Source organism: Impatiens glandulifera, chromosome 2, assembly GCF_907164915.1.
Source record: "Impatiens glandulifera chromosome 2, dImpGla2.1, whole genome shotgun sequence".
NCBI lineage: Eukaryota > Viridiplantae > Streptophyta > Magnoliopsida > Ericales > Balsaminaceae > Impatiens > Impatiens glandulifera.
In genome coordinates, this window is record NC_061863.1 from 67,276,210 (window position 1) to 67,299,376 (window position 23,167).

Sequence of the window (23,167 nt, forward strand, 5' to 3'; positions counted from 1 at the left end):
CTTTCATGACCTCCACAAACTATTCAAAATTAATATATTTTAAAGTTTGTTAAAATATAATAAATTATACAAACATTTAAATAAAATATATTACATCGACATTAACAAAAAAAAAAAAAAAAAAAAAAAAAAGTCAAATTTATCACAAAAACTTATTAAAATAAAATATATTATATAAACATTAAATAAAAAAATAAAATACTAGATAAGTTAAACTTATTAAAATAATACATATTTTATTTTATTTTTTTGTTTAACAAAATTTATAATAAGTTTGACTTTTATTTTAATTATTATATAATGTATAATATTTAAGTTAAATTTTATTTTATTTTAATTATTTAGATAGAGGAGGTGGATTAGATTGAGAAAAAAATATGAATAATTTAAGAAAATTAATATAAAAAAAAGGTGAATAGAACTTGGACATATATATAATAAGAAAGTAAGATAAACCCTCATGAGTCATGACCTCAATTCATGATGATCCCATATTTATTTATTGGATCCATTGAAAGGCCAAATTAGGAAATATGACTTAGATTCAAATTGAACAAGTTAAGCAATATATTACCTAAATTATAAATACTAATTCCTGGTCAACTATAAACAAAATAACATAATGCTCACTCAGAATCCATATATTGTATTTTTACAAGTATTTATTTCTTTTTAAATTATTTTCACCAACTGGGAGCTTTGGGTCTCTAAAAGTATTTGAATATCTATATTCTCCAAAATTTACCTATGAACTTGGTTTGAGGGGTTACATATGTAAATTATAAGACTATATATGAAAATAAAAATTACTTATAATATATTTTCTAAAAAGAGCTAGTAATTTAATTATTTAATCATTACCACAGGGCCTTGTGTATCTTGATAATTTTATATATTGAGTTAATAATTTGAACACGATTGATCAACAGTCAATTTATTTATTTTTTGAATTTATTTCCGAACTACCTAACATGATTTTTTAAATGGGAAGACTCAATTAATTTAGTGATAAAATGTAAAATTGAGAATATCAACTTAACTAATGCAAACATAATGCAACTAACAGAAAATATATATTTTTTATCGAATAAAATGTTATGAGTTTCAAATTCTCTTTTGCAAAAGAATAATAGTTTGAATTGCTACCAATAATCCCCACAAGAACATTTCCCATTTTTGAATCTATGGAACCGTTGCACATCTCTAACCATTATCTCCCTTTCGAAAACAACCGACATTATTTTAGCTGCAGAATGACAATCCCCGCACATTCTCAAGTTTTTTACAACCCGAATGGTCGTTCCAGGAGCAGTGTTTACGATTCCAAACGTAATTGCCAACTTCTCGCTATGGTACCTTATACTCTTTGCTTTCTCTTCTTTATCTTCCATTCCTTGATGAAACACTAAGGAAGTTTCCGGAATGTACCCAACCGATTTCAATTCTTCAAATACCTCATCAACCGCCCGATGCAACGACCCGTACTCTATCCGCCCGCCCGAAAAGAATTCATGGATTTCATTCTTCACTTCTATTGAGCTACACCCGGGTATCTTTTTAAGTTGTTTGTCCTTTAGTTTCTTTCGGATTTCATCCACCTCCTCCCATTCTCCAGCTCTTGCACATAGGTTCGAGAAGATTACATAATCCCCGACATGAGAATCGTCCAATTCGACAATTCTCGACATCACCCGTTTTCCCAGTTCGACATTCCCATGAATATTACAGGACGATAACAGAGTTCTCCAGAGGATCGGGGTCGGCTTAATTGGGAGATTCTCGAGAAACCCATATGCATCATTCAATCGGCCCGCTCGTCCAAGCATATCCACCACACAACCATAATGCTTTATCCCGGGAGAAATCCCGAGTTCTTCCTTCATTTCACGAAGAAATCTCCAACCTTGACTTACTAGTCCGGAATGATCACAAGCATAAAGAAGACCCAAAAACGTGATCTCATCTGGATTCAGACCAGACATTTTCATGTCGCGGAAAGCAGACATGGCTCTCTGAGCCTGACCGTGAATCGCGTAAGCCATGATCATCGCAGACCATGCACCCGTGTCCCTCGAGGTCATTTCATCAAAAACCAAAACCGCGTCGTCCAAGCTTCCACATTTGGCGTACATATCCACAAGGGAGGTTTGAACCTTCAAGTGGCGATTGAGCCCGTTTTTCGTAATGTATTTGTGTGCCCATTTGCCTAGCTCGAGTGCACCTACTAAACCGCAGGAAGAAAGCACGCTAAGCATGGTAACTTGGTTGGGGCTTAGACTACTCGCTTGCAATTCACGGAATAGAGCTAACGCCTCGTTTGGTTTACAATTTCTAGCATAACCGGTTAGAATTGCATTGTAGGTCACAAGGCACGGTTCGGAAATCCGATCAAACACGAGCCGAGCAGCACCCATGTCGTTGCATTCCGCGTACATGTTAACAAGAGCAGGGGAAACATAGATGTTTGAAGTCTGACCATGTTTGATAACTAGACATTGCAATTGCTTGGCTTCCTCTAAAGCCTTAAATCTAGCACACGCCTTGAGGAGAGATGGAAATGTGTAATCATCGGGACTTATGCCAATAGAAAGGGCATTAGCGAAAAGGGTCATGGCTTTAAGTGGGGTATCACTATGGGCATACCCACGGGCTATTTGGTTGAAGACAATTATATCTGGGTGGGGCATTTCGTCGAACAGTTGGGAGGCGTGAGTCAAAGAGTCGGCTGTTGGGTTCAAAGTGCAGAACTTGATGAGGGTGCCATGATTCTGAAGACGGGTCTTCATACAGAAGGCTTGAATTTGCTTGAGCTCCTTCAATGAGATGGAATTGTGGAGTAGAAATAGTGGGTAAATTGAATGATTCGAGTGTGTATTAGTATACTTGAGAGTTGTGGATACAGGAATTGAGGCTGCCATTTGGCTGTCATGTCTATGCTTATCCAAATTTATATCATCTACAACCAATCAACACATAGTTGCTTAAATACATCTTTTATGTTGTTTTATTTGAAAATTTCAGATTTGGAAAAATTTAGTTAGAATTACAACAAAAAGTAACTTGGGGTGAATCTAATTTTACAAATCTTTTAAATTTTCAAATGTGTTACATTATCTACACACATGTACATATAAATCAGTTTTCATCAATCATCTTCATTTAACTCATTGGGGGACAAGTCACAAGTTTCAGCATCAGTTGGTCCGTCTTGCAGACAGCGGTCAATTCTCTTTTCAAGCCAACCTAACCGTCTCTCAAAGCTCATAACACCAGTATGCAAAATCCTAACATCTACTTTAGCCAGACGTGCACAACAACGCAGCACGATATAGTAATCAGCGTGTGCAACGTAAGTGAAATGTCCTTTACTCCTCTTCCTCTCGTATTGAAGATAATCGAGCCTCTTCACTTTAACCCTTGGTGGGATATAACAGAATCTGTTTTCTGACATGTTCAACTTCAACCGTCGAATGCTTTCTTCTTCTTCTTCTTCTTCATCTTCTTTATCGTCGTGTTCTAGTGGATTGTCATTTGTTACAACAACAGTTTCCTCGTGCGTAGGTTTTCTAACAGGCGCACTACCGATGATATTCACTTTCTCGTCTTCTGATAACTTACAATCCTGCAATCCATTCCAAATTATGAAAGTAAGACTTAACTATTAAGAATATGTATAAACAAAGGATGTGTATGTGTTGTTTGCCTACATCATTTAGGTTCTGGTAAATATCCCATAAATCCTCTATTAATCTTTCTTCTTCGCGATTATCAAACGATGGTCCTACACCAGCAAAAAGGACATTCTTGCAGTGGTTGAGATATGCGGGCAAATCCTTGGAGTACTCTGTCAATGGAAATAAAATACTAATCAGACAATGTGATAAACAGGAAAAAAAAATTGTTTATCTAGTTTGCTTACCATATGGATCTTGAAGCTCCTTGTAGCGAGCTTCAAGAGCTTTGAGAATCTCTGCAGCCTCATAATCATCTGTGGTATTCGAAGAATCAGTGTTTGAATCTTCAATACCATTTCGACGAGTCAGACTCTTCTCCCATACACCAAAACCATTTAAATTGAATAGAATTCTTACAGCAACAATAACCATGGACATCACATAAACTCGAGTAGGAAGTCTAAACTCGTTTGCTGAAAGCCAAAGCTCATGTGGCATTGACCATTCGTAAATCCGACACACAGCTGGGAGAATTTTTCCAATTGGAAGGGACAGCATTGTCAGGTAACGAGAAGCTATGGCGTAAAAGTTCACCGGTGGTAACTCCAAGCCTATAGTTTGTGCAATTAATGCTGCCACGGATTCTAACTTCTGTAAGTTAACCGCTTGGTCTGGGCGAAACATAAAAGATGTACTAATCGGACACGCAGCGATTGGAGGACCGATTTGTTTCTGGATTTCAATGTAAGCTGCGTAATATGGGATATTTCCTTCAAGTGCCCATTTAGAAATATCGGTTGGAAGGATTGCCTCTCGAGCCAAATGACAAACGAGATAAGTTATCGCCAGTGAATAGGACACGGGTATTTTCTTGCTCACTGATCTGAACCAAATCATAACAGCTCGCTTCCCGTGTATGTTGTGAGGCTCGCCCCTAAACTTTACTCTAGGCTTAATCTCATCTTCTAGCCCTGGCAATCAATCACATTTCAGAAATAAAGAGTATTAATGGGTTTAACCAATACCAATCAATAATAATGAATATTAATGAGAATACCTTCTTTCTGCGATTCAGATTCGAGAATGGCTTCATCAGCCCATTCATCTGAGAAAACACCAGTGGACAAGACGAAACGCATGAACAAGGAGCCGGAAAACCCACAAATCAAAGGGCTGACTTTGAATTTCTGAACTAAAGCCTTACACTGCATTTGGATCATAATTTGAATCCCCATAACATACCTCATTCGAATCTCTGTGTAGAAATCGTCGTGTGTAAGAGCCCTGGATCCAAAATCTTCTGGTTCGGTAGGTCCCATTCCATCTCCATCGTAGTAGTAATCCTCTGGCTCTGTCTTCACCCTACCGCTCATGGACGGCGGCGGCTCGTCTTCTCCGTCTCTAAGGGACGCCCAAAACTGGGATTGGGGTTGGGACATGTATTCGGTCTTGATCTGAACCTGGGAAGACTTTTGGCGGCGGTGGCTGTGAAGGTATATACCTCCGCCGCCGCCGTCTGCAGTTTTGTCCATGATTAGGTCTTCTTCGGCAACTGCAGTGTCGACTATGTCTTCGGTTTGGGATCCGCATCGAGTACAGTAGAAGAAACCATCCCCTCCGTCCGCGAACCCAATATTGCCGCAGGCATGGCACGGCAGTTTAAAGTGGTCTCTCATTCATAAACACTTTCAACAACAACAACAGACCAAAACCCTACATATATATATATATATATATAAATGACTAAATTATACTTCTATATATATATATTATATTATATATTAATAATATATATTTATAAACAAACTTTTTATTTGTTTTATAATATAATAAGATCAATTTTCTTTAATATTAATTTGAATAAAATAATATTTTTAATATTTTTAATTATAAATATTAAAAATTTAATAATATTAGCAAAAATATACTAAAATTAAATAACATTGAAATTAAATATTTAAAAGAGTATCTCAACAAGTTTGAAACTATAAAGATAGTGAAATTGGTAGACTTTCATATAGGAATTTTGAAGCACACTTCAACTTCAATTTACAATTGTTTCCAAATATTCTAAAGATTAAAGAGTACGTTATATATTTTTCTCTTGTTATCTTTTTTAATCAATGTATCAAAATAAATGCGTATTTACATAAGTTAAGTAGGAACTGAAAGTATAATTTGATTAAAGTTCAAACAATTTTTTATGTTAAGATTACTGGATACATAAGGTGACCTAATATCCGTTTGTTTTCGATATATACACCGTCTTAATATCTCATATCTATGCTAATTCAGAAAGAATCCGCCCCAACTTAAAAATCAAACTAAACTAAACTACCCATCCATATCTATACCAAATCAAATTATAACATTCTATATCTAAATCTACGAATAAAAAATCTAAAAATCAAATCCCGCACTTTCTAACCTATCTAGGGTTAGGCACAACACAAGTTCAAGCTCATGGGCTAGGGCAAAAGATTTTTACTGCAACTTTTCTTTTACCTTTTTTTTTTCTTTCATTTACGCATCAATCTATTTCTTTTATATTATTTTTTCTTATTTCTCAATTCAATATTTCCTTATAAATTCTATAAATTAAGTATTTTTTTTAAATGTCAAATTTTATTAAAAATAACGTAAGATGCGTTCAAAAGAAAAAAAAACAAAACAATAAATAAGAAATAACATAAAATTTTTAAATGTCAATATGATCGAAAAATTCTCATCCCGTACAAGCCTATTTTTTTCGTGTAACATAAATTCTTTAAGACACTCATATCCATAACTTTTCCCTTTGAAAACTCTATATTTCTTCTTTTCAGATTGTCCCTTCGAAATTGGTTTTCAGTCGTCCGCGATTTTGTTGCTAGAACACAATTCAATCTCGACTTTTAATGGTGTATCCCATTCAAATTGAAGGAGATTCCACAGAAGAGTCCACATGCTCTTGGCAAAGTCACAATGAAGAAGAATGTGATCAATGGATTCTTTAATCCATCATTGATAGTTTCCCAAACAAAAAATGAGAATTTTTATGGAATTTTTTATTTTCACCCTTCTTTGCAAGGAAATTGGAATAAAGTTTATTGGAGAGACGCATGATAAATATAACTAGTTTTAAAATCAGGAGAGTCTGATAGAGAAAACTTATCGTCAGTTTCTAGGTCAATCGAAACATTGGTAAGAGCATCTATGGTGAGATCTCGTCTCCCCCCTCTTCGGTGGAAAGTCGTCTATTTAAAGGAATTTTCTAAACAATTTGGTTAGATGTGAGACGAAAACAGGCTGTCACTTTATCCTCTTTTTACTAATGATCTCAAAAAGATTCCGATAAAAATTTGACAATTTTTTGTTGGGGTGTCATGGATCATTTCAAAAATTGATTTTCTTACCGTTATCAACCGTAAAAATAAGAAGGGGTGAAGTTTTTCTCCCATGTTTTACAGATACGATCCCATAGACTTTCTACCTATAAACTTTCTCCTAGAAAGATGCATTCATTTGTTACCTCGAAGTCCGTACTTACGATGATTGTTTTTTCTTCTAGAGACTTGTGTTTTCGTCGAAAAATCTCCACCACCATTTACAAATGAGCAAAGTGTTGAAAATGGAGAAATTCTTGATTTCAAGCCGTCGTTAACAACGTCAAGTTTCGGTGTGTCCCATCTCACAAAATGAGTAATTTTAGATGAATTAGAGTTGCGATAAAAATTTATACTCATTGTGTCTATCCGAATAATCTATTATAATAAATATTTTTGAACACATTATTATTTTGTTAATCATATTTTATTTTAGATAATTATTGTAAAATAATTTATTCTAAATACGACATCTTTTAGTTTTTAACTGTGGCGTATATACGGGAAATTTGATGAAATGACATTAAAGATCATTTTATTTGCTATAAGTGTCAGCGCATAAAATTAAATGTATTGGTGACACTTTTCTTTTTTTCCAGACGATTTTGCCTATGTCGTAAGACGTCTATAATCGCGAGACGTAAACCTGCGTTCGCGAGATGCAACCGGCATTCGCGAGACGCAAAAAAAAAATTTGATTCTCGCGATTGCCGGTTGCGTCTCGCAAATGCTGGTTAACACAACTGAGAATATTTTCGTCAAAAAAAAATAAAAATATCACCAACATATTTAATTTTTTATGCGAAATTTATAACCAATAAGGTGAATCATCCCGCGTATACACAATAGAATGACAGATCTTCCTTACCTTTACAATAAAAAAAATTATTACAGTTTTTATTATTTTAAATTTAATATTAATTAGTAGTGGTATAACAAAGCCAGAGAGCCCTGAGAAAACGGATAGCATTTTGCTCTATCTACTTCAATGGCGAGCTCTGTTTCCTTTTTCTCTTCTTCAATCTTTCTCTCTTCATCGCCCCAAAACTCCAAATCTCTTGTGTCATCTTTTAGGCCTCTCTCAATTGCACCTCAAAAGCCCATCTCTCGAAGCATTCGCTCTGAACTAGCCACCATTCCAATACTGTCTTTTGACGGTTCCAAAATCGGCGAGACTTCTCTCAACTTGAAATCGGCGCCTTCAGAAACTGCTCGAGCTGTCGTCCACAGAGGAATCATTACCGATCTTCGGAACAAGCGTCGGGGTACGGCCTCAACCCTCACCCGCGCGGAGGTCCGTGGTGGTGGTATAAAACCTTATCCTCAAAAGAAAACAGGTCGCGCTCGCCGTGGTTCGCAGAGGACGCCCCTGAGGCCTGGTGGTGGTGTCATTTTTGGCCCCAAACCTCGCGATTGGAGTATTAAGATCAATCGGAAGGAGAAGCGGCTGGCGATATCAACTGCACTGTCGAGCGCTACTGTGAATACTATAGTGGTGGAAGATTTTGGTGATAAATTTGATAAACCGAAGACAAAGGAGTTCATTGCGGCTTTGAAGAGGTGGGGGCTTGAACCATCTGAGAAATGTATGTTCTTGTTCAAGGAGGTGCCGGAGAATGTAGGGCTTTCTGGAAGGAACATTAGGACCTTGAAAATGCTGACTCCTCGGACGTTGAACTTGTTCGACATCTTGAATGCAGATAAGGTAGTCTTGACGAAAGAGACTGTAGATTACTTGAATGGGAGATATGGGTTGGAGGATGAGGATGAAGATGAAGAGGAAGAACAAGAAGAAGAAGAGGAGGGGGAAGCCGAGGAAGGAATAGGTGAGGGTGAACCCAATGATGATTAGCTGAAGATGAACCTTTTTATTTTATTTGTCTAATCACAACTGTTTTCATAATCAAATTAGCTATTGATGTTTTGGTACTCTCTATGTTCTTATCTGTATCTTTATCATGATTAATTGATTAAGCTTCTTTTTTGTTAGGATTCTATAGTAGATTCCTTTGGTAAGTCTCCCTACACAGACTTAGAAAGGAAGTTGCTTCTTTTAGTGTATTTTTCTCCCCAAAGAAAGATTTTCCTATACCAGTTATGATAGCATAGAAACTACACTCCAGGCATTAGGCATTAGTAAATATTTTTATAGAATCATCAGATGGGTTGAACTATAGAGTGTAGAAACAAGGAGATAACCTACAAATGATATGGCTAAATGTGTAACCAATATAAATACACATAATTATGCTATCAAATTGATTATCCTGGAATAATAATGACTGAAACAGAGAGGCAGAGGGTTTGGCACCTCTGTCCTGTACTTTTCTTACTCCTATCTTCTTTGTATTTATATGCTAAGTATGCCATTTGGAATCTTGGGTTTTTGGACTATGTTATTGGTTTCTGTTGTGCATAAATAGAGGAGTGTGCAAGGCATTATACACATATATGTGAAAATCTATTGGGAGGAATGTACTTTGTAATCTCCATTGGAATACAAAGATTGATTTATTGGGAAGTGATTGTAAGTACTTTGTCTGAAGTGTCAACCACTATAAATCTTGTCATTCTATGTGATGTGTGTGTGTGTGAGTTTAGTTCCTTCAATCAACTATCTACTTATTTCCTTCAATGGACGAATGAAGATTTCATTGGTGAATCACAACAAATTGGTATGAAAGCCTAACTGCAAGGAAAGGAGAAGAGAATCAGCTATCAAGAACCACAACCATGGCATCTGCTAAGTTTGATGTTGAAAGATTCACTGGCAACACCTTTGGAGGACGATTAAGATGAGAGCACTTACTGTCAAACAAGGGATTGAAGATGCACTTGGGGGAGAAGACAAGATGACACATTCACTTTCGGACCAAGAAAGAAAGAGAACTATTGGCCTACGGCTCATAAGTCATAGCCATCCTCATTTGAGTATGGGGGACAAAGTGTTGAAAGAAGTCTCAGAAGAGAAATCGACAACAACAATTTGGATGAAACCAGAAAACTTGTATATGACGTGCAAATCAGTAAAGGATCGTCTTGATGACTTCAATAAAAAAAGATCAACAAAATCATATTGAATTTGGAGAACATTGATATCATTTTTCTTAAGTGAAGATCTTTTCATTTACTGTCAACGCAAAAGCTGTATTGACTGGGAAAAACCAAACCATATAACAAGTCTTGGCAAGAGTTAATCCATACATACCAAAATCAGGACTCATTTATGGTAAAGAAAAGAATGATCTAGTCTTACTTATTTCAATTGGATAAGGAAAATTTCATTGGTGATAAGCACAAGTTATCACATTGCAATCTTTGTGGTCTGAAAAACCTTCAGGTGAAGAAAGCTGCAGTTGACATTGTTCGAGATTTGACTGGTTCTGAAGAGGGGTTGCTGTCTCTTTCTGCTTACTCGAATACTGCTTTGACTTCACTTGCTAGCCTCATGTCTGTAAAGAAGGTTCTTGTTTCCTAATTGCTTGCTCCAGTTAAACATCAAGCTCATACCATGCTTACAATATGTTATTTTCTACAATCAATAGGAAAGTTTCTTTGTGGATATTAACCTACTGAGCCTGCTATTGCAGGAGGTATTTGAACCTGCAGCTGAAGCTCTTATTAACCTATCACAAAACTCAGATTTGGCTGCTAAAATGGTTTCAATAGGAAGGATTAAAACTGTAATGGATATATTGTACAAGCCAGAGGCCTGCATTACGAGGTTGCTTGTTTTGTTGCTGGTTAATCTCACCTGTATAGATACTGGAATAGCTTCCTTGCTTCAGGTGCATTTATTAAGTGAGAATGATTATCCATATCATCAGAAGTTCATTTATCTCGAATGATCTCATATTTGTCCACGCATATCTATTTTATAGTTTTTTTTCTGCACAAAGAATTGTAAATTCATCTTGCAGTTTGGTTATTGGTTACAATTGTTTTTGTGGTCAACTGGTAGGTTGACGATGAGAAGATGCATGGCCTGTATGCTATGAAGCTTGTGAGATCATTCTGCATTTCTACAGAGAAGAATGGTTGGTATACTACTACTAATACACATTCTGAGTTATAGTTTCAACTGCCAAATGTGTACTACCTTTCTCTATTAGCAAGCGTTTATCTACAATTTTATTCTTGACATGTTTCTTTTTCATCTGGAATCAATTAGGCGATCCTTTTTAACATGCTGGTTCAATACTTGTGAATATACCACAACGAGAAGCAGGAAGGAAACTTTTAGTTGACCCCAAGAGAGGACTTCTTAAGCAAATTACTAGGCAATTTGATTCAACAAATCTGTTGAGAAAGAAAGGGGTAAGTATTAGTGTTCATAGGCCTTCCACATCTGTCTTATGCTGGTTTATGCAAAAGGAACTTGATATCATGCATCCATTTCTATTGGTGTATCTCTTGGTCACAGGTTTCTGGAATAATCGGTAATTGCAGTTTTGAAGCGGATAGTCAGATACAGAATTTACTCCTTATATCAGAATTTATCTGGCCAACTCTAATTCTTCCTGTTGCTGGAAATAAGGTGAATAAATCTGTTCTTCTTACAATAAAGATTAAACTTTTTATGCGATAATGTCAATTTTACTGTGATTAGGCTTAACCTACACTAGCTATTAATGTGCATCAGAATTTGAGCTGTCATTGAAAGCCTCTCTTGCTATTTTGCTATTAGATATGTATGAATTACTCACGGAATTGACATTTGATCTACCATTTCAACAATCATTCAATAGCTTGGACACCATTAATGGGCAGGGTTGGGTCCATAGAGTACTTCTGTCACATTAATTGGGTCATCAATAGTCTCCTTTTTGCCTTTGAATGGATTTGTAATTCCATCATGGCTCTTTTAAGCATGAAAAAGGTAGACGTTGATGAGTTAGAATAATAATTTATTACCCATTCAAGCTCGGGTAATAAGAGTATTGAAGAAAGATGTTATAACAAATAGTTATCAAATAGGCCTAAAATGCACTTATTATCCATACAGAATGCCCCCCATAATGAGCGTGAGACCCAGACTTTTCTTCAAGCTTTCTTGAATCCTCAAACCCCGCCACCTTTTTCTCCGCTCCAATTCTCGCCGCTGACACGTAGGACTCTGACTAGTGATGCATCATGCATTCTACATGATCCATTAGGACCTAACTTTGTACTCGTCCTATAAGCATCTTCGGCCACTCTAACCGCCTTGTAGTTCTTGCACCCCAATAGAATCCCAGACCGCTGTCTCTCAGTCTCCTTGGCCGGAATGTTCCTCTGTTTAGAAACCATTTCCCTCGTGTTTGAGCTAAAGGACATTGTTCTCGCGTCCTCTGAATCAGATAGAGCCGAAAAATCAGCCATGCTGGCGGTTACTACACTCCATTCTACGCTAGCCTCACTTGGCGCGTATCCCTTTGGCGTGTTGATGGTGTTGGTGGTGAAGCTCTCGATCTCAAACAAATCTGAGCTGGCATCGCTGCCCGTTTCGTCGTAGGTCCCATCATGGCTTTGCCCAATCATGCAGGGTTCTTGTATTGAAGTGCTCGGCTGGTTGTGCGTCACGATTACTGATGGTTTCACTGGGATTCTTCTTTCAACGGACAAACCGAACACCTCCAGTGACTTTCTTTGCATGGTTTGTTGTTGTTGTTGTTGATCTTGGTCTCGGTTAATGAGCCAGGGATTGGTCCGGGATTTAGTATTAGACTGAGATAAATACGAACTAGATTGAGTGGATTGATCTCTTGCAGTCGTCTTCTCGTTGATCGATTTGGAAGTCTCGTAAACTTGGACAGAGTTCTTGTCGTTGCACAAGCAGTAGTTGCATCTCAGGTTAGAGATGAGGGTTTTGAGGTTGTTGTTCTTGTTCATTTGGGGAGGAAGAGGAGGAGTTTGATTCTTCAATGCTGGTTGAAGCAGCACGCTGCTGCTGTTCCAGCTGGATTCCGAGTTAACGCTTGGTGTTCCAAATTGAACTCTTGTCCTCTGTTTGTTTTGGCTATATTGATCGGGTTCATGTTTGTTGGGTCCATTAATAATGGTGGAAAGCTTTGAGCTTTGTTGTTCATGATCATCAATAGCTCCATTGAAATATTTCTCAGCTTCAAAGACGTCAATTTCTCCATCTTCTGTCTTCTTCCCATCTGGGTATGGTTTTCGAACAGAGTCGGATAGGTTCTTGATAAAGGTTTCTTCTGTAGAGTTGAGGTATGAAGAGAATGAAGCATTTCGAGGAAGAGGGATGGTGTTGTTCTCTGGCCTCAGTGTAGCCATGAAAGTGAATATATATTTATTTATATGGCACCCAAGAAGAATGAAAATGACTCAAAATAAAGGTAGAGAATAAACACAAGGAAAAGAACCAAAAGGAGAGATCCTTTTCAAAAAGCTTGATGATGATGATATTCAGAAGAAGAAGAAGAAGGAGAAGTGCATGCACAAGAGTTTAATTATGGAGGGACAAGAGAGGCTGAAAGTATCGGGAAAAGAGAAAGCCAGATGTGAAAGATAGGAGGAGCTTCCACAGAGAGAGTGCAGAACTGTTAGATGTAATTTGTTTAAGTAGAGAATGAATGGATCAGTAAAACCAGAGTAGGGTAGGCCTGCCTGCCCTACAATTGGTCTGGTCTGATTATGGCAGTAAAAACTCCTAGGATGGGAAGGAACAAACGCAGCTGAAAGTAGTGGGAATGAATGAATAATTCAGATTTAGATATTTAGTTAGCTTTTGATGATGGACCGACCACCAGACCATGCATATTGATAATTAATTAATTATCCTCCTCCACTTTCACATGTTGTAATTACTGGTCATAAGTCATAACCAAATGGTTCGGGTTGATGTCAACTGTCATGTAGCATGTAGATAAGAAAGTGAGAGATGGATGTCTAATTCGACCATGAAAGGTCTGATCTTTAGCTGTGTATTATTATTATTATTATTATATAGACAGAGATTGCGTTAATTAGAAAGTGAGAGAGTCATTATTCTCAATCATCCATGACACTGCAATTTGTCGCTCCTCCAACACTTGTGTCCAAAACATATCATCATCCTCCATTAATTAGATTTCCCTTTCTTACTGAGTTAGTATTGGACAGTATTTCAAATCCCCTAATCATCCCACTGTTTATAACTGGGGATCAGATGGGGGTTAATCTAATCTGTATAAACTTTATTGTCTCAAAGAATAATTAGTTGTGTATTTGGAAAATCAACTGGTTCCTCTCAAGAACAAGGGGAATGCTAGTTCTGAATCTTCTGATCAAGAACCCTATTTACCTATTATTGATCTGTACTAGAAAAACATGTTAATCTAATCTGTCTTATTAAGTTATTTTCCATTAAAATGTAAATCCCGAATGGATCTGTCACACATGGTTTGCTGGGTTCTTGGTCTGGGCCCTCTATATGTGTATTATATATATATATATATATATATATATATATATATATATATATATATATATATATATATATATATATATCCTTTAAATAAAAGCACCGGATTCTTCTGTCATATGGTTTCGTCCTTATCGTGGGTTCAAAAGAAATGTCATCCACCCAAATCTGCCTCAGCATAAATGCGGGAATTCACACTAATTCGATCATGTGCGTGGCTCATTACCAGTCAGATTTAATTGTGAACACTCCCTTGTGTGTAAACTAATAAGTACATCTTGATTACTATCTAATGAATATAGTTCAAAGCTTGTCAAACTTCATTTTTTAACTCAAATTATGAGTCTCTTAATTAAGCTTGTTCTTCACATCTTTCATAAAGGGTATGAGATGATCATTAATGATTGGAGATCTTAACTCTTGAAATTTGGACAGATTTCAATTTCCCATATGTATGTTTTCTTTGGGCATGATAGTAGTTTATCTTAGTCTCTGTGTGTAGAAAGAGTAGTACATTGTTTGTGCTATTTCCTTTATGAAAGGATGGACAATAAAACATTAATGCATGGAGATACCCTAGGGTAAAGTCAGTTAGGTAGCTGCTTAGTGCATTCAAAATCAGTAAAAATTAACAAGTCTGATCTTTAGATCACTACGTGTTAACATAAAATCTATCTAATTAAACATGTTAATTTGGTTATATATAATACAAATTTATAATATTTATTCAATAGAACACAAAATATAACTACTAAATTGGAAAAGAAAAATATATTTTTATTTTCCGCTTAGGACACCCAATCCAAATAGCCATTAGTACATATAAGGGAATTAATACACGACATCTAAAACACGACAACATCGATAATAGTTGAACCCACATGTAGTTGAACTTCTTTTAATTGAATCAATTATTGCGAGATGTGCGAATGCTGTTATAGATTTTAGCGAACACACGAGCGTTAGAAGGTTGACGAAAAAGGAGACAATAATGGCATGCAAACAAATGGAGATAGATTGCGCGTGATTACAAACCGAAAGAAGAAAAGACGATAGAGAATATAAATCCAAAAGTGGTAAGATAATGGGTCAGTTCTTGGTTACTGGGTTGAACATATATATGGATGGAAGATGAGTGCATGAAAATTTCTTATGCTAAGATCTTTGCTGTACTGATTAATACTTGTTTAGTAGCTTGCGATATCGACAAATTCATTTCCCAGTTTTTCTTCACCTTTTTCTTCAATAATATTGTTCATTTTCTTCATCTACAGTAAGAGACAGACAAACAAACAAACAGTCTCTCTTTTATGTCAACTAATAATGCTACTATTTATTTATTTATTTATAATCTTTTTTCAAATTTATGTTTTCCACACTTCAATCAAATGAATCAAATAATGAAACATTTGAGTTGATTTTTCATTTGAATTTTCTCCATGATAACATGACTCTTATCAAATAAGAGTCACTCATTTCGACACAACTCAAATGTAAGAGAATTAAGGTTTCTTAATATATATAGATAGGTTCAAAATCATAACCATGTTGTAATGATAAATTAATAAGAACTAAAACTGAAAACTTAATCATAAAGTTCCATAACTCATTACCTCATTCTCATGAGTTTGAGCCATTTAAAAAAAATATATATTAAATTATTTAGATATTTTTTAAAAATAAATAAATATTAAAAAATTACAATTTCAATTAAAATGATGCATAGGAATTGAAATTGACCATGTTACAGCCTTTTCGAGGAATATCTATATTAACTAAATCTTGATTCACCTTGATTCAAATCTGCTGTTTTAAATTGTGTACTCCATTCTATACCACTTTTTCTTTATTATTTTTGACTCATTCTATATAAAATGATTAATTTTTGTGAAGATGATACTGAGTGAAGCACACAATCTGGAACAACAAATTTATAGTGGATTCCGACTTATAACGAAAGACAGATCCTACAAAAGCAACATAATTTGCTTTTGGGCAAAAGTTGGTGAGCTTTCTTTTGAATATGGCAACGGTACTTGGCCCATTAATTTTGTTTTTGGGTTGTTGGATTATTGGCCCGATCGTGTATTTGATTTTTATATCTTATTATTATTATGACTTATTCTCACAATAATAATTCACACATTTTCTCAATGCATCAATTATCATATTACACATCCTCCTCTCATCACTCTAACTTGAAATATGAGACATTGTTTTATGGTTAAAGATAGTCTGGAATGTATCAAAACACTTTTTAAATAAATAGCAAATTCAAAAGGTTAATGAATTAGTTATAGGCGGCAGGCCATGAGGAAATACTTAAACAACAACCAGACTGCATAATTAACACTTCTTCTTCTTCTTCTTCTTCTTCTTCTTCTTCTTTCACTTCTAGATGTATGTATTTTGAAGATTATTCAAGATTTTGAGTCATCTTAAACAAATAAATAAAAAGACTTTTCATACACATTGGGCTTATTTCAGTATCCAGACAAATCATTCATTTATCATACTAGAATTTATTTATTAGAAACAGAAAAATAGTTAGTTAAAAAATAGGTTGTTGATATGTCTATCTATCTAAGGCAGGCAAGGCACTGTTTGTGTTTATTTGGTGTGATGTAATTAAGATATATCCTAAATCAGACCTCTCACAGTTTGTTTGGTCATCATGATGGTGATATTTTGTTTATAAGGATTCACCACCATGGCCAACTGGGAAGCTGTCGTCGTCGTCGTCTAAGTCTAATAAGAACATGTGTTATATATATATACACAATAAAAGAAGCTGCTGTTAGAAAGGAAAGAGCATAAAAGAAGGTTCGATTTGGATGTTCCCTTTGATTACGGTGAGGTCGTTGAGTTTCTTCTGGCACCAAATCAACTGATCTTGCGTTAATCTTGTCTTGTTCATAACCCTTCCCACCAGCTTCAATTCCACCTGCGCAATCAGCTGTGGCTCTGTCCATTCATCTTTCTCTCTTCTTCTTCCTTCTTTCTGCCTTTTTTGAAATTTCCTCACTAAACAATTCCCACTCTTCACTATTCCCTTCACCCTTTTCTCCTTCTGCATTCATTCATTCATTCAATTCATTCAATTAACAATCTCAAAGAAGAAGAAGAAAGAAGAATTTAAAAGTACCAACCTTTTGAAGAATTGTTTTCAGCTGATTCAAAAGTTCCATTTGATCCTTCTTTTGTTGTTGTTGTTCAGCTCCTCTGTTGTATAATAAGCTTTTGGATATCGAAATCGTGGCATCCTCCTTATCAGCCCGAATGAACTCCCAGAACGATCGCATCGATTCTTCTATCACATCCATCAGTGCAGCGATAGAGATCTTCTTCTCTACTTCTTCTGATCCAGCTCCTTTGATTTCTCCCCTCCTTGTCCTGTTCTTCAAGCAGTCATCGTCTGCAGAGTGGATCGATCGCCGCCCCATCCATCCATTAATTAGTTTTTGAATGAATTATTTAATTGACTGCTGCTGCCCTGATACACGTACCTTTAATGGCGGGAACCTGAAGTATGGTTCGAAGTGAACAACGATCCCTGGCGTAGTTTTCAACTCTGGAACCCTGAAAAGCCTCGTTCTCTACAAACCTATGAACTAAAACTTGAAACTGCTGGAATTCAATAGCAGCTTGCCCATACGACCGTTGGCTGTCGGTATCGTTTAAAAGAAGCTCCTTCGACTTGTCGTATTGCCATTGAAGTATCTCCCACGACAGACAGGCTTGTCCTACGTACACCGTTTCAAGGTCCCTGTGGAGTTCCGCCATGGATTTCACCGTCGGATCGGCCGAGTAGATCCTGCGCAGCTTGCACGGCCACATGCTCGAGAAAATGAGCGTTTTTATTGCAGAAACCGGCGATTTCAAGGTTGGGTCTTTGTGGGATGATGATGAGGACGATGGTGATGGGTCCTTCATGTGAAGAAAGCCTGCGGATATACATACAGAAAGCTCGATTTGTCAATTCAAGAACAGATTTTTAGGTGGAATTGCATAAAGAATAGATTCATAATAATAATAAAAAAAGCAGGAGAATCAATGTAGGCAAGGCACTATGAACCGCCATTATTAATTCTTGATGGAGAGACCCCACTAAATGATATGCCTGCCTAATCTTCTCTTTTTCTACCAAGAATTTCTTTTTCTTTTTCATGGTGTGGGGCATTCTTCTATGTTCTCATAGTTTAATTGCACAATCATAATCAGATACGAAATTAAACTTTTTTTTTAATGTTTATACCAAAATTGGAAACTCACTGATTGCATGAACTGTCTGGTAATTCAAGATGTCAAGCTTCTTCATCTTCTCTGTGTAGCTTCTGTAGACTTTTTGAATCTCATTCATGTGGTCTTTATGATCCAATCTTTCATCTAATCTCAACGGCTTCAAATCCATTTTCATGGTCTCGCATTCTTCCATGATCGTCGCAAGCCTTCCGCTTCTCGAACTCTTGGCATCCATTTTCAGCTGTTCTACCATCACTCTGTGTTGCATCAGAATGTCTTTAAACCCATCTTCTTCTTCTTCTTCATTTTCATTTTCATCTTCTAAATCAAAATCCCATCTCCTGAATGTATTCTTCTCATTTGATAATGACGCTTCAACATCACCCGTTGATTTTCTCTCTGAAATAAACCCTAATTCCCTGTGCGACTCGAAGTCAATGATGTACCCTTCTTCATCGTCGTCATCCTCCTCCGTTGAATAATCATTACAAGTTGTGAATGGAATCTCCCTATCAATTAATTCGAGGGATTCTTGATTTTCTCCATTAAAGTTCACAGCTTTATCTTTGCTGGCGACGTTCCTTCTACTATCGTCCTCGAAATTCCTCATCAAATCCGATATTTGCTCTAGAAAATCAAGATCATTTTCTTCATCTTCATTATCTAAAACTGGAAATGGGGTCCTTCCACTAAAAGCAGAAAAATCACGTTCTCGATCGAAATGAGATAGCATATGACGTCCTTTTGGCTCTTTTGAAGGCGACAAAGATTCATCGGACTTATCTCCCTCGCTGACAACACCGCGTTCCTCATCGTCCACCTCACGATTTTCAGAAGAGACGTCTTCTCCTCCAGGAACACCTTCCTCTTGTTTTGTCTCTAAACCGTGATCGGAAACGGAAACATCCATGGCGGAAACCATCTGAGAATCATTATCCGGGTGTACAAACATCTCTTTAACAGTAAAGCTTACATCTTCCGGAGTCACCAAGAAACCGCGTGAAGCTTTCACGGGAAAAGTCTGAAACTTGATCGCGCTGTGAACTAGGGGAGTGTCCGTGATAGCAGAGTAATCTGATTCTGGGTTTCTTCCGTCGTCATGATCTTCTTCTTCTTCTTCACTCTCACCTTCTTCAATCGCCTGGAACTGAAACCCAAATAAGTACTCGTGAAAACCCTCCGACTGTAAAAACCCAAATGGTTCCAATTCCGGGGAATCAACCAAATCGATTTTATCATCTTTATTATTACTACACGTTCTGAAGCTGCTGCAGAGTCTGTAAACAAAAAAATAATCATTAACAACGAATAACGCAAAACAGAGCACAACCCAGTCAGTAATCAGAATCAATCAAACCCTTTACCTGATAATCAACTTGGAAATGAACCCAAAAAGTAAGAATAAGGAATTGAAGGACAAAACCCACAAAGAGTTTCCAAACGTGATCATGATTCTACAGAAAGATTTTAACAGGACGCGTTTATCATCAAATTGGAAGTGGGTTCCCATTATAGATGGGTTCTTCTTCTTCCTTGTTCAAAATTTTAAGGTCGAAAGAATTAGGCATATCATTTTTTTGTTGTTGTTGAAATGGACTAAATCAGTGGAGGAAAATCTAACGAGTGAGGATTGGATGAAGGTTTCCACCTGAAGAGGCGAAGATTATGGGGTCAAAGGGTTTAGTGAGAGAAACGGAAGAGAATAAATGTCAAGTCCAAACTATAAACTGAAAGAAAAAAAATTGATCAATTATGTGATTTCATTTAATAAATATTTATATTCTCTACCGTTCGATTTACGTCCATTTTTCATATTAAATTTTTAATTTTTATCCTAATTTAAAGAGATTTAATAGGAGTGGACCTACTTTATAAACACGGTATGGATGGAATGAAATTAAAAACAAAATTATTTATACCAAAGTTGATTTGCTATAATCTACTCATTATTTTCTTAAATTAGAAAATCATAAATTTTAGAGTTTTAAACTTGTGAATAATTAAATTTGGTAATATGTTTAAAAAATAAAACTTAAGGATTTTAAATGATCATTTTTGGAAGTAGAAAAAATGATTACAGCTCATCAAATCAAATATTTAATTAAATAAGAATTTTATACCAAATATGTATACAGATTTCATACCAAAATGAATTAATACATTCTCACATTAAATGTTATTTTCCTTCATTTTTAACGATTATTTTTTATCATTATACTTAAATTTAGTCTAAAATTGACATACAAACAAATTGAAGATATATGTTATAAAAAAAATATTTTCTAATTGAATAACTTAATTTTATTTTTAAAAATATATAATAATTTCACTATACTATTATTTCAAAAGATCTGAAATTTATAAATAAATAAAAACACCTCAAAAAACAATAAAAATCCAAATTATGCTCATAAATTAATTAAACATATAAAAGCAAGAAATAAATAAAATATTATAAATTCAAATAGATAATTATCTAGTGAGGAGATTATTAATTCTCCATGGCGAAACCCATAGTACTTAATTTATGTTTGACTTATTTTTTATCATCATAATTGATATTAATTTTTATTTTTTTGTATGAGGTAATATTTTATTACCGAAATTAAGTATTAATACTTAGTGCTAATGAGTTTAAAATACTAATTTGTATATTATTTGATTTTAGTGTAATATTTAATATTACTTCATATACAAATATTTTAGACTATTTTTTTTATAAATAATTATTTTTTATTAAATCAAATAAAAATTTATAAATAAAATATTAATTTGTAAATAATAAAATATAATAAACATTAAATAATACAGATTTGCACATATTAAAATGAAAGAGAGTCTTAGAGTCAAATAATAATTAAACATCTATTATTATTGTCAAAATAACGAGAACCTCATTATTTTTACAAATATCTCTAAAATAATATTTATAAAAGAATTTCCAGATAAAATAGAAACTCTAAAAACTATTTATTAGAAAAATAAAAAATAACACTATTACCTTTTGCTTAAAATTGAGATGAATACAAATACAAAAAAATAATTATCAACATTAATGGAGGGTACAACACATACGACCTACTAAATATTGTGATATAAAATGATTAATAAGAAACTCATTTGATAATATATATAATTAAGTGTCTTGACTGGTTTAAATATGTATATATATTAATAATTAAATTAAGTATTTTAAATAATAGTAATAATAATATTTTATTATTTATAGAATAAATAAAAATACTTTTTATGATATGAGAATATAAAACTTATTTTATTATTTTATTCATATTCTTTTAAGATAATTATTATAAAATAATTTATTCCATGTTATCAGAATAATAATGTTAATATTGGAATTTGTTTTGGCATAAAGAGATTTGTTTGAGGTAGACGGTTGATGAGTCAGAAGCTAAGTGACAAATAAAATAGCGTTTGGTCAACTCTCAACGATTCTCACTTTTCAATGTTAAATCACTGTTACTTGTTTAAAAGTTTTGAAAATATTATTAGTTAATTTTTAAATAAATTATTTTGGTATACAAATTTATAATTTTTTAATAATTTCTTTACATTTTAATGAGAATAGGCATTTAGATTCACTCACTAATCTGAGACTATAGGTAATTGTAGCAAAACTTGAACAGTTAAGAAAACTGGTTAAAAGTTTAGTCACTCATTATTATTGGTTGAATTAACAAATCTTTAACAATTATTAGTACTAGGATTATGTATTCAAATTTATTTAGACCAAATTTGAAGGAAAAAAAAAAAAAAAAAATATATATATATATATATATATATATATATATATATATAAACTCAATATATTAGTGTCTGGTATAAGTCTAATCAAATATGTGAAAATATCATTATAGTATTTATATTTTAATAATTTATTTTATTAATTTACAAATATATCTAATATAAATTATAAAATATCCAAATTATTATCAAACTCACCGTATCTAATATATTTCTTATTTCAAAATTTGGCCCATATACATTTGGGTAGCTAGCTAAAGGGAAGTCACTTTTATACTTGTACATTATTTAGAAATAAACAGAGATTAAATTTAATATTTATAAAATATACTTAACTTATGTAAAAGATTGAAATTTGAAATTTATAAAATATGTATAATTTATTTAAAAGAGATAAATTCTCTAATATAATAATAATAATATATATATATATATTTAATAATAAAAAATAATATTTATAAAATTTACAATAACTTAATTATTTAAATTAGTGATAATAATATTTAATAAAATATTTATACTCTTGTCTAAATTCTAACACAAGAGTCATAATATCTTTCCAAACATTAATAAACAATATTATAATGATTTATTTACCAATTTGTGGTAAACAAATCTGTTTTTATAAATAAGACATTGTAAAAATAAATAATTTGGATAGTAAAGAAACCCTTATTAATGTATAAAAGATTTGTAAAACCAAATAGAAACAAAAAAAA

General features: G+C 34.2%; 6 protein-coding genes across 6 annotated transcripts; 2 read left to right on the plus strand and 4 right to left on the minus strand.

Annotated features, from left to right (window-relative positions):
* Positions 1-1,071: 1,071 nt before the first annotated feature.
* On the minus strand, positions 1,072-2,932 carry LOC124925919 (pentatricopeptide repeat-containing protein At2g02980, chloroplastic). Its single transcript, XM_047466054.1, has one exon. It carries the CDS (start codon positions 2,916-2,918, stop codon positions 1,143-1,145), a length of 1,776 nt encoding a protein of 591 aa, XP_047322010.1. The 5' UTR covers positions 2,919-2,932; the 3' UTR covers positions 1,072-1,142.
* A 120-nt stretch (positions 2,933-3,052) lies between these two features.
* Positions 3,053-5,354, minus strand: LOC124927561 (TATA box-binding protein-associated factor RNA polymerase I subunit B). The gene is made up of 4 exons (XM_047468000.1): positions 4,732-5,354; positions 3,920-4,645; positions 3,708-3,844; positions 3,053-3,622 (listed from the first exon to the last, which is right to left on the minus strand). The coding sequence occupies exons 1-4, from the start codon at positions 5,348-5,350 to the stop codon at positions 3,146-3,148; spliced, it is 1,959 nt and encodes a 652-aa protein (XP_047323956.1). The 5' UTR covers positions 5,351-5,354; the 3' UTR covers positions 3,053-3,145.
* A 2,627-nt stretch (positions 5,355-7,981) lies between these two features.
* Positions 7,982-9,028, plus strand: LOC124926065 (50S ribosomal protein L4, chloroplastic). Its single transcript, XM_047466229.1, has one exon. It carries the CDS (start codon positions 8,028-8,030, stop codon positions 8,889-8,891), a length of 864 nt encoding a protein of 287 aa, XP_047322185.1. The 5' UTR covers positions 7,982-8,027; the 3' UTR covers positions 8,892-9,028.
* Positions 9,029-11,224: 2,196 nt separating this feature from the next.
* LOC124925290 (protein HGH1 homolog) lies at positions 11,225-11,776 on the plus strand (the record flags this gene model as incomplete). Its single annotated transcript, XM_047465259.1, has 2 exons — positions 11,225-11,356; positions 11,463-11,776. Coding segments are annotated over 2 exons (297 nt in total), but the record flags the coding sequence as incomplete, so codon positions are not given.
* A 2-nt stretch (positions 11,777-11,778) lies between these two features.
* Positions 11,779-13,623, minus strand: LOC124926289 (protein PHYTOCHROME KINASE SUBSTRATE 1-like). Its single transcript, XM_047466483.1, has one exon. The coding sequence runs from the start codon at positions 13,310-13,312 to the stop codon at positions 12,101-12,103; it is 1,212 nt and encodes a 403-aa protein (XP_047322439.1). The 5' UTR covers positions 13,313-13,623; the 3' UTR covers positions 11,779-12,100.
* Positions 13,624-17,050: 3,427 nt separating this feature from the next.
* LOC124927369 lies at positions 17,051-20,364 on the minus strand. Its single transcript, XM_047467775.1, has 5 exons — positions 20,048-20,364; positions 18,714-19,960; positions 17,948-18,385; positions 17,591-17,856; positions 17,051-17,511 (listed from the first exon to the last, which is right to left on the minus strand). Exons 1-5 carry the CDS (start codon positions 20,191-20,193, stop codon positions 17,239-17,241), a joined length of 2,370 nt encoding a protein of 789 aa, XP_047323731.1. The 5' UTR covers positions 20,194-20,364; the 3' UTR covers positions 17,051-17,238.
* Between the last annotated feature and the right edge of the window lie 2,803 nt (positions 20,365-23,167).

Coding starts and splice junctions, on each gene's coding strand:
- LOC124925919 (XM_047466054.1), bottom strand. CDS start 2,918: ATGGCAGCCTCAATTCCTGTATCCACAACTCTCAAGTATACTAATACA.
- LOC124927561 (XM_047468000.1), bottom strand. CDS start 5,350: ATGAGAGACCACTTTAAACTGCCGTGCCATGCCTGCGGCAATATTGGG. Junction 3,845..3,919: donor GGAGCTTCAAGATCCATATG/GTAAGCAAACTA, acceptor TTCCATTGACAG/AGTACTCCAAGGATTTGCCC. Junction 3,623..3,707: donor TTTACCAGAACCTAAATGAT/GTAGGCAAACAA, acceptor AATGGATTGCAG/GATTGTAAGTTATCAGAAGA.
- LOC124926065 (XM_047466229.1), top strand. CDS start 8,028: ATGGCGAGCTCTGTTTCCTTTTTCTCTTCTTCAATCTTTCTCTCTTCA.
- LOC124926289 (XM_047466483.1), bottom strand. CDS start 13,312: ATGGCTACACTGAGGCCAGAGAACAACACCATCCCTCTTCCTCGAAAT.
- LOC124927369 (XM_047467775.1), bottom strand. CDS start 20,193: ATGGGAACCCACTTCCAATTTGATGATAAACGCGTCCTGTTAAAATCT. Junction 19,961..20,047: donor ATTTCCAAGTTGATTATCAG/GTAAAGGGTTTG, acceptor TTTTGTTTACAG/ACTCTGCAGCAGCTTCAGAA. Junction 18,386..18,713: donor CCAGACAGTTCATGCAATCA/GTGAGTTTCCAA, acceptor GTATATCCGCAG/GCTTTCTTCACATGAAGGAC.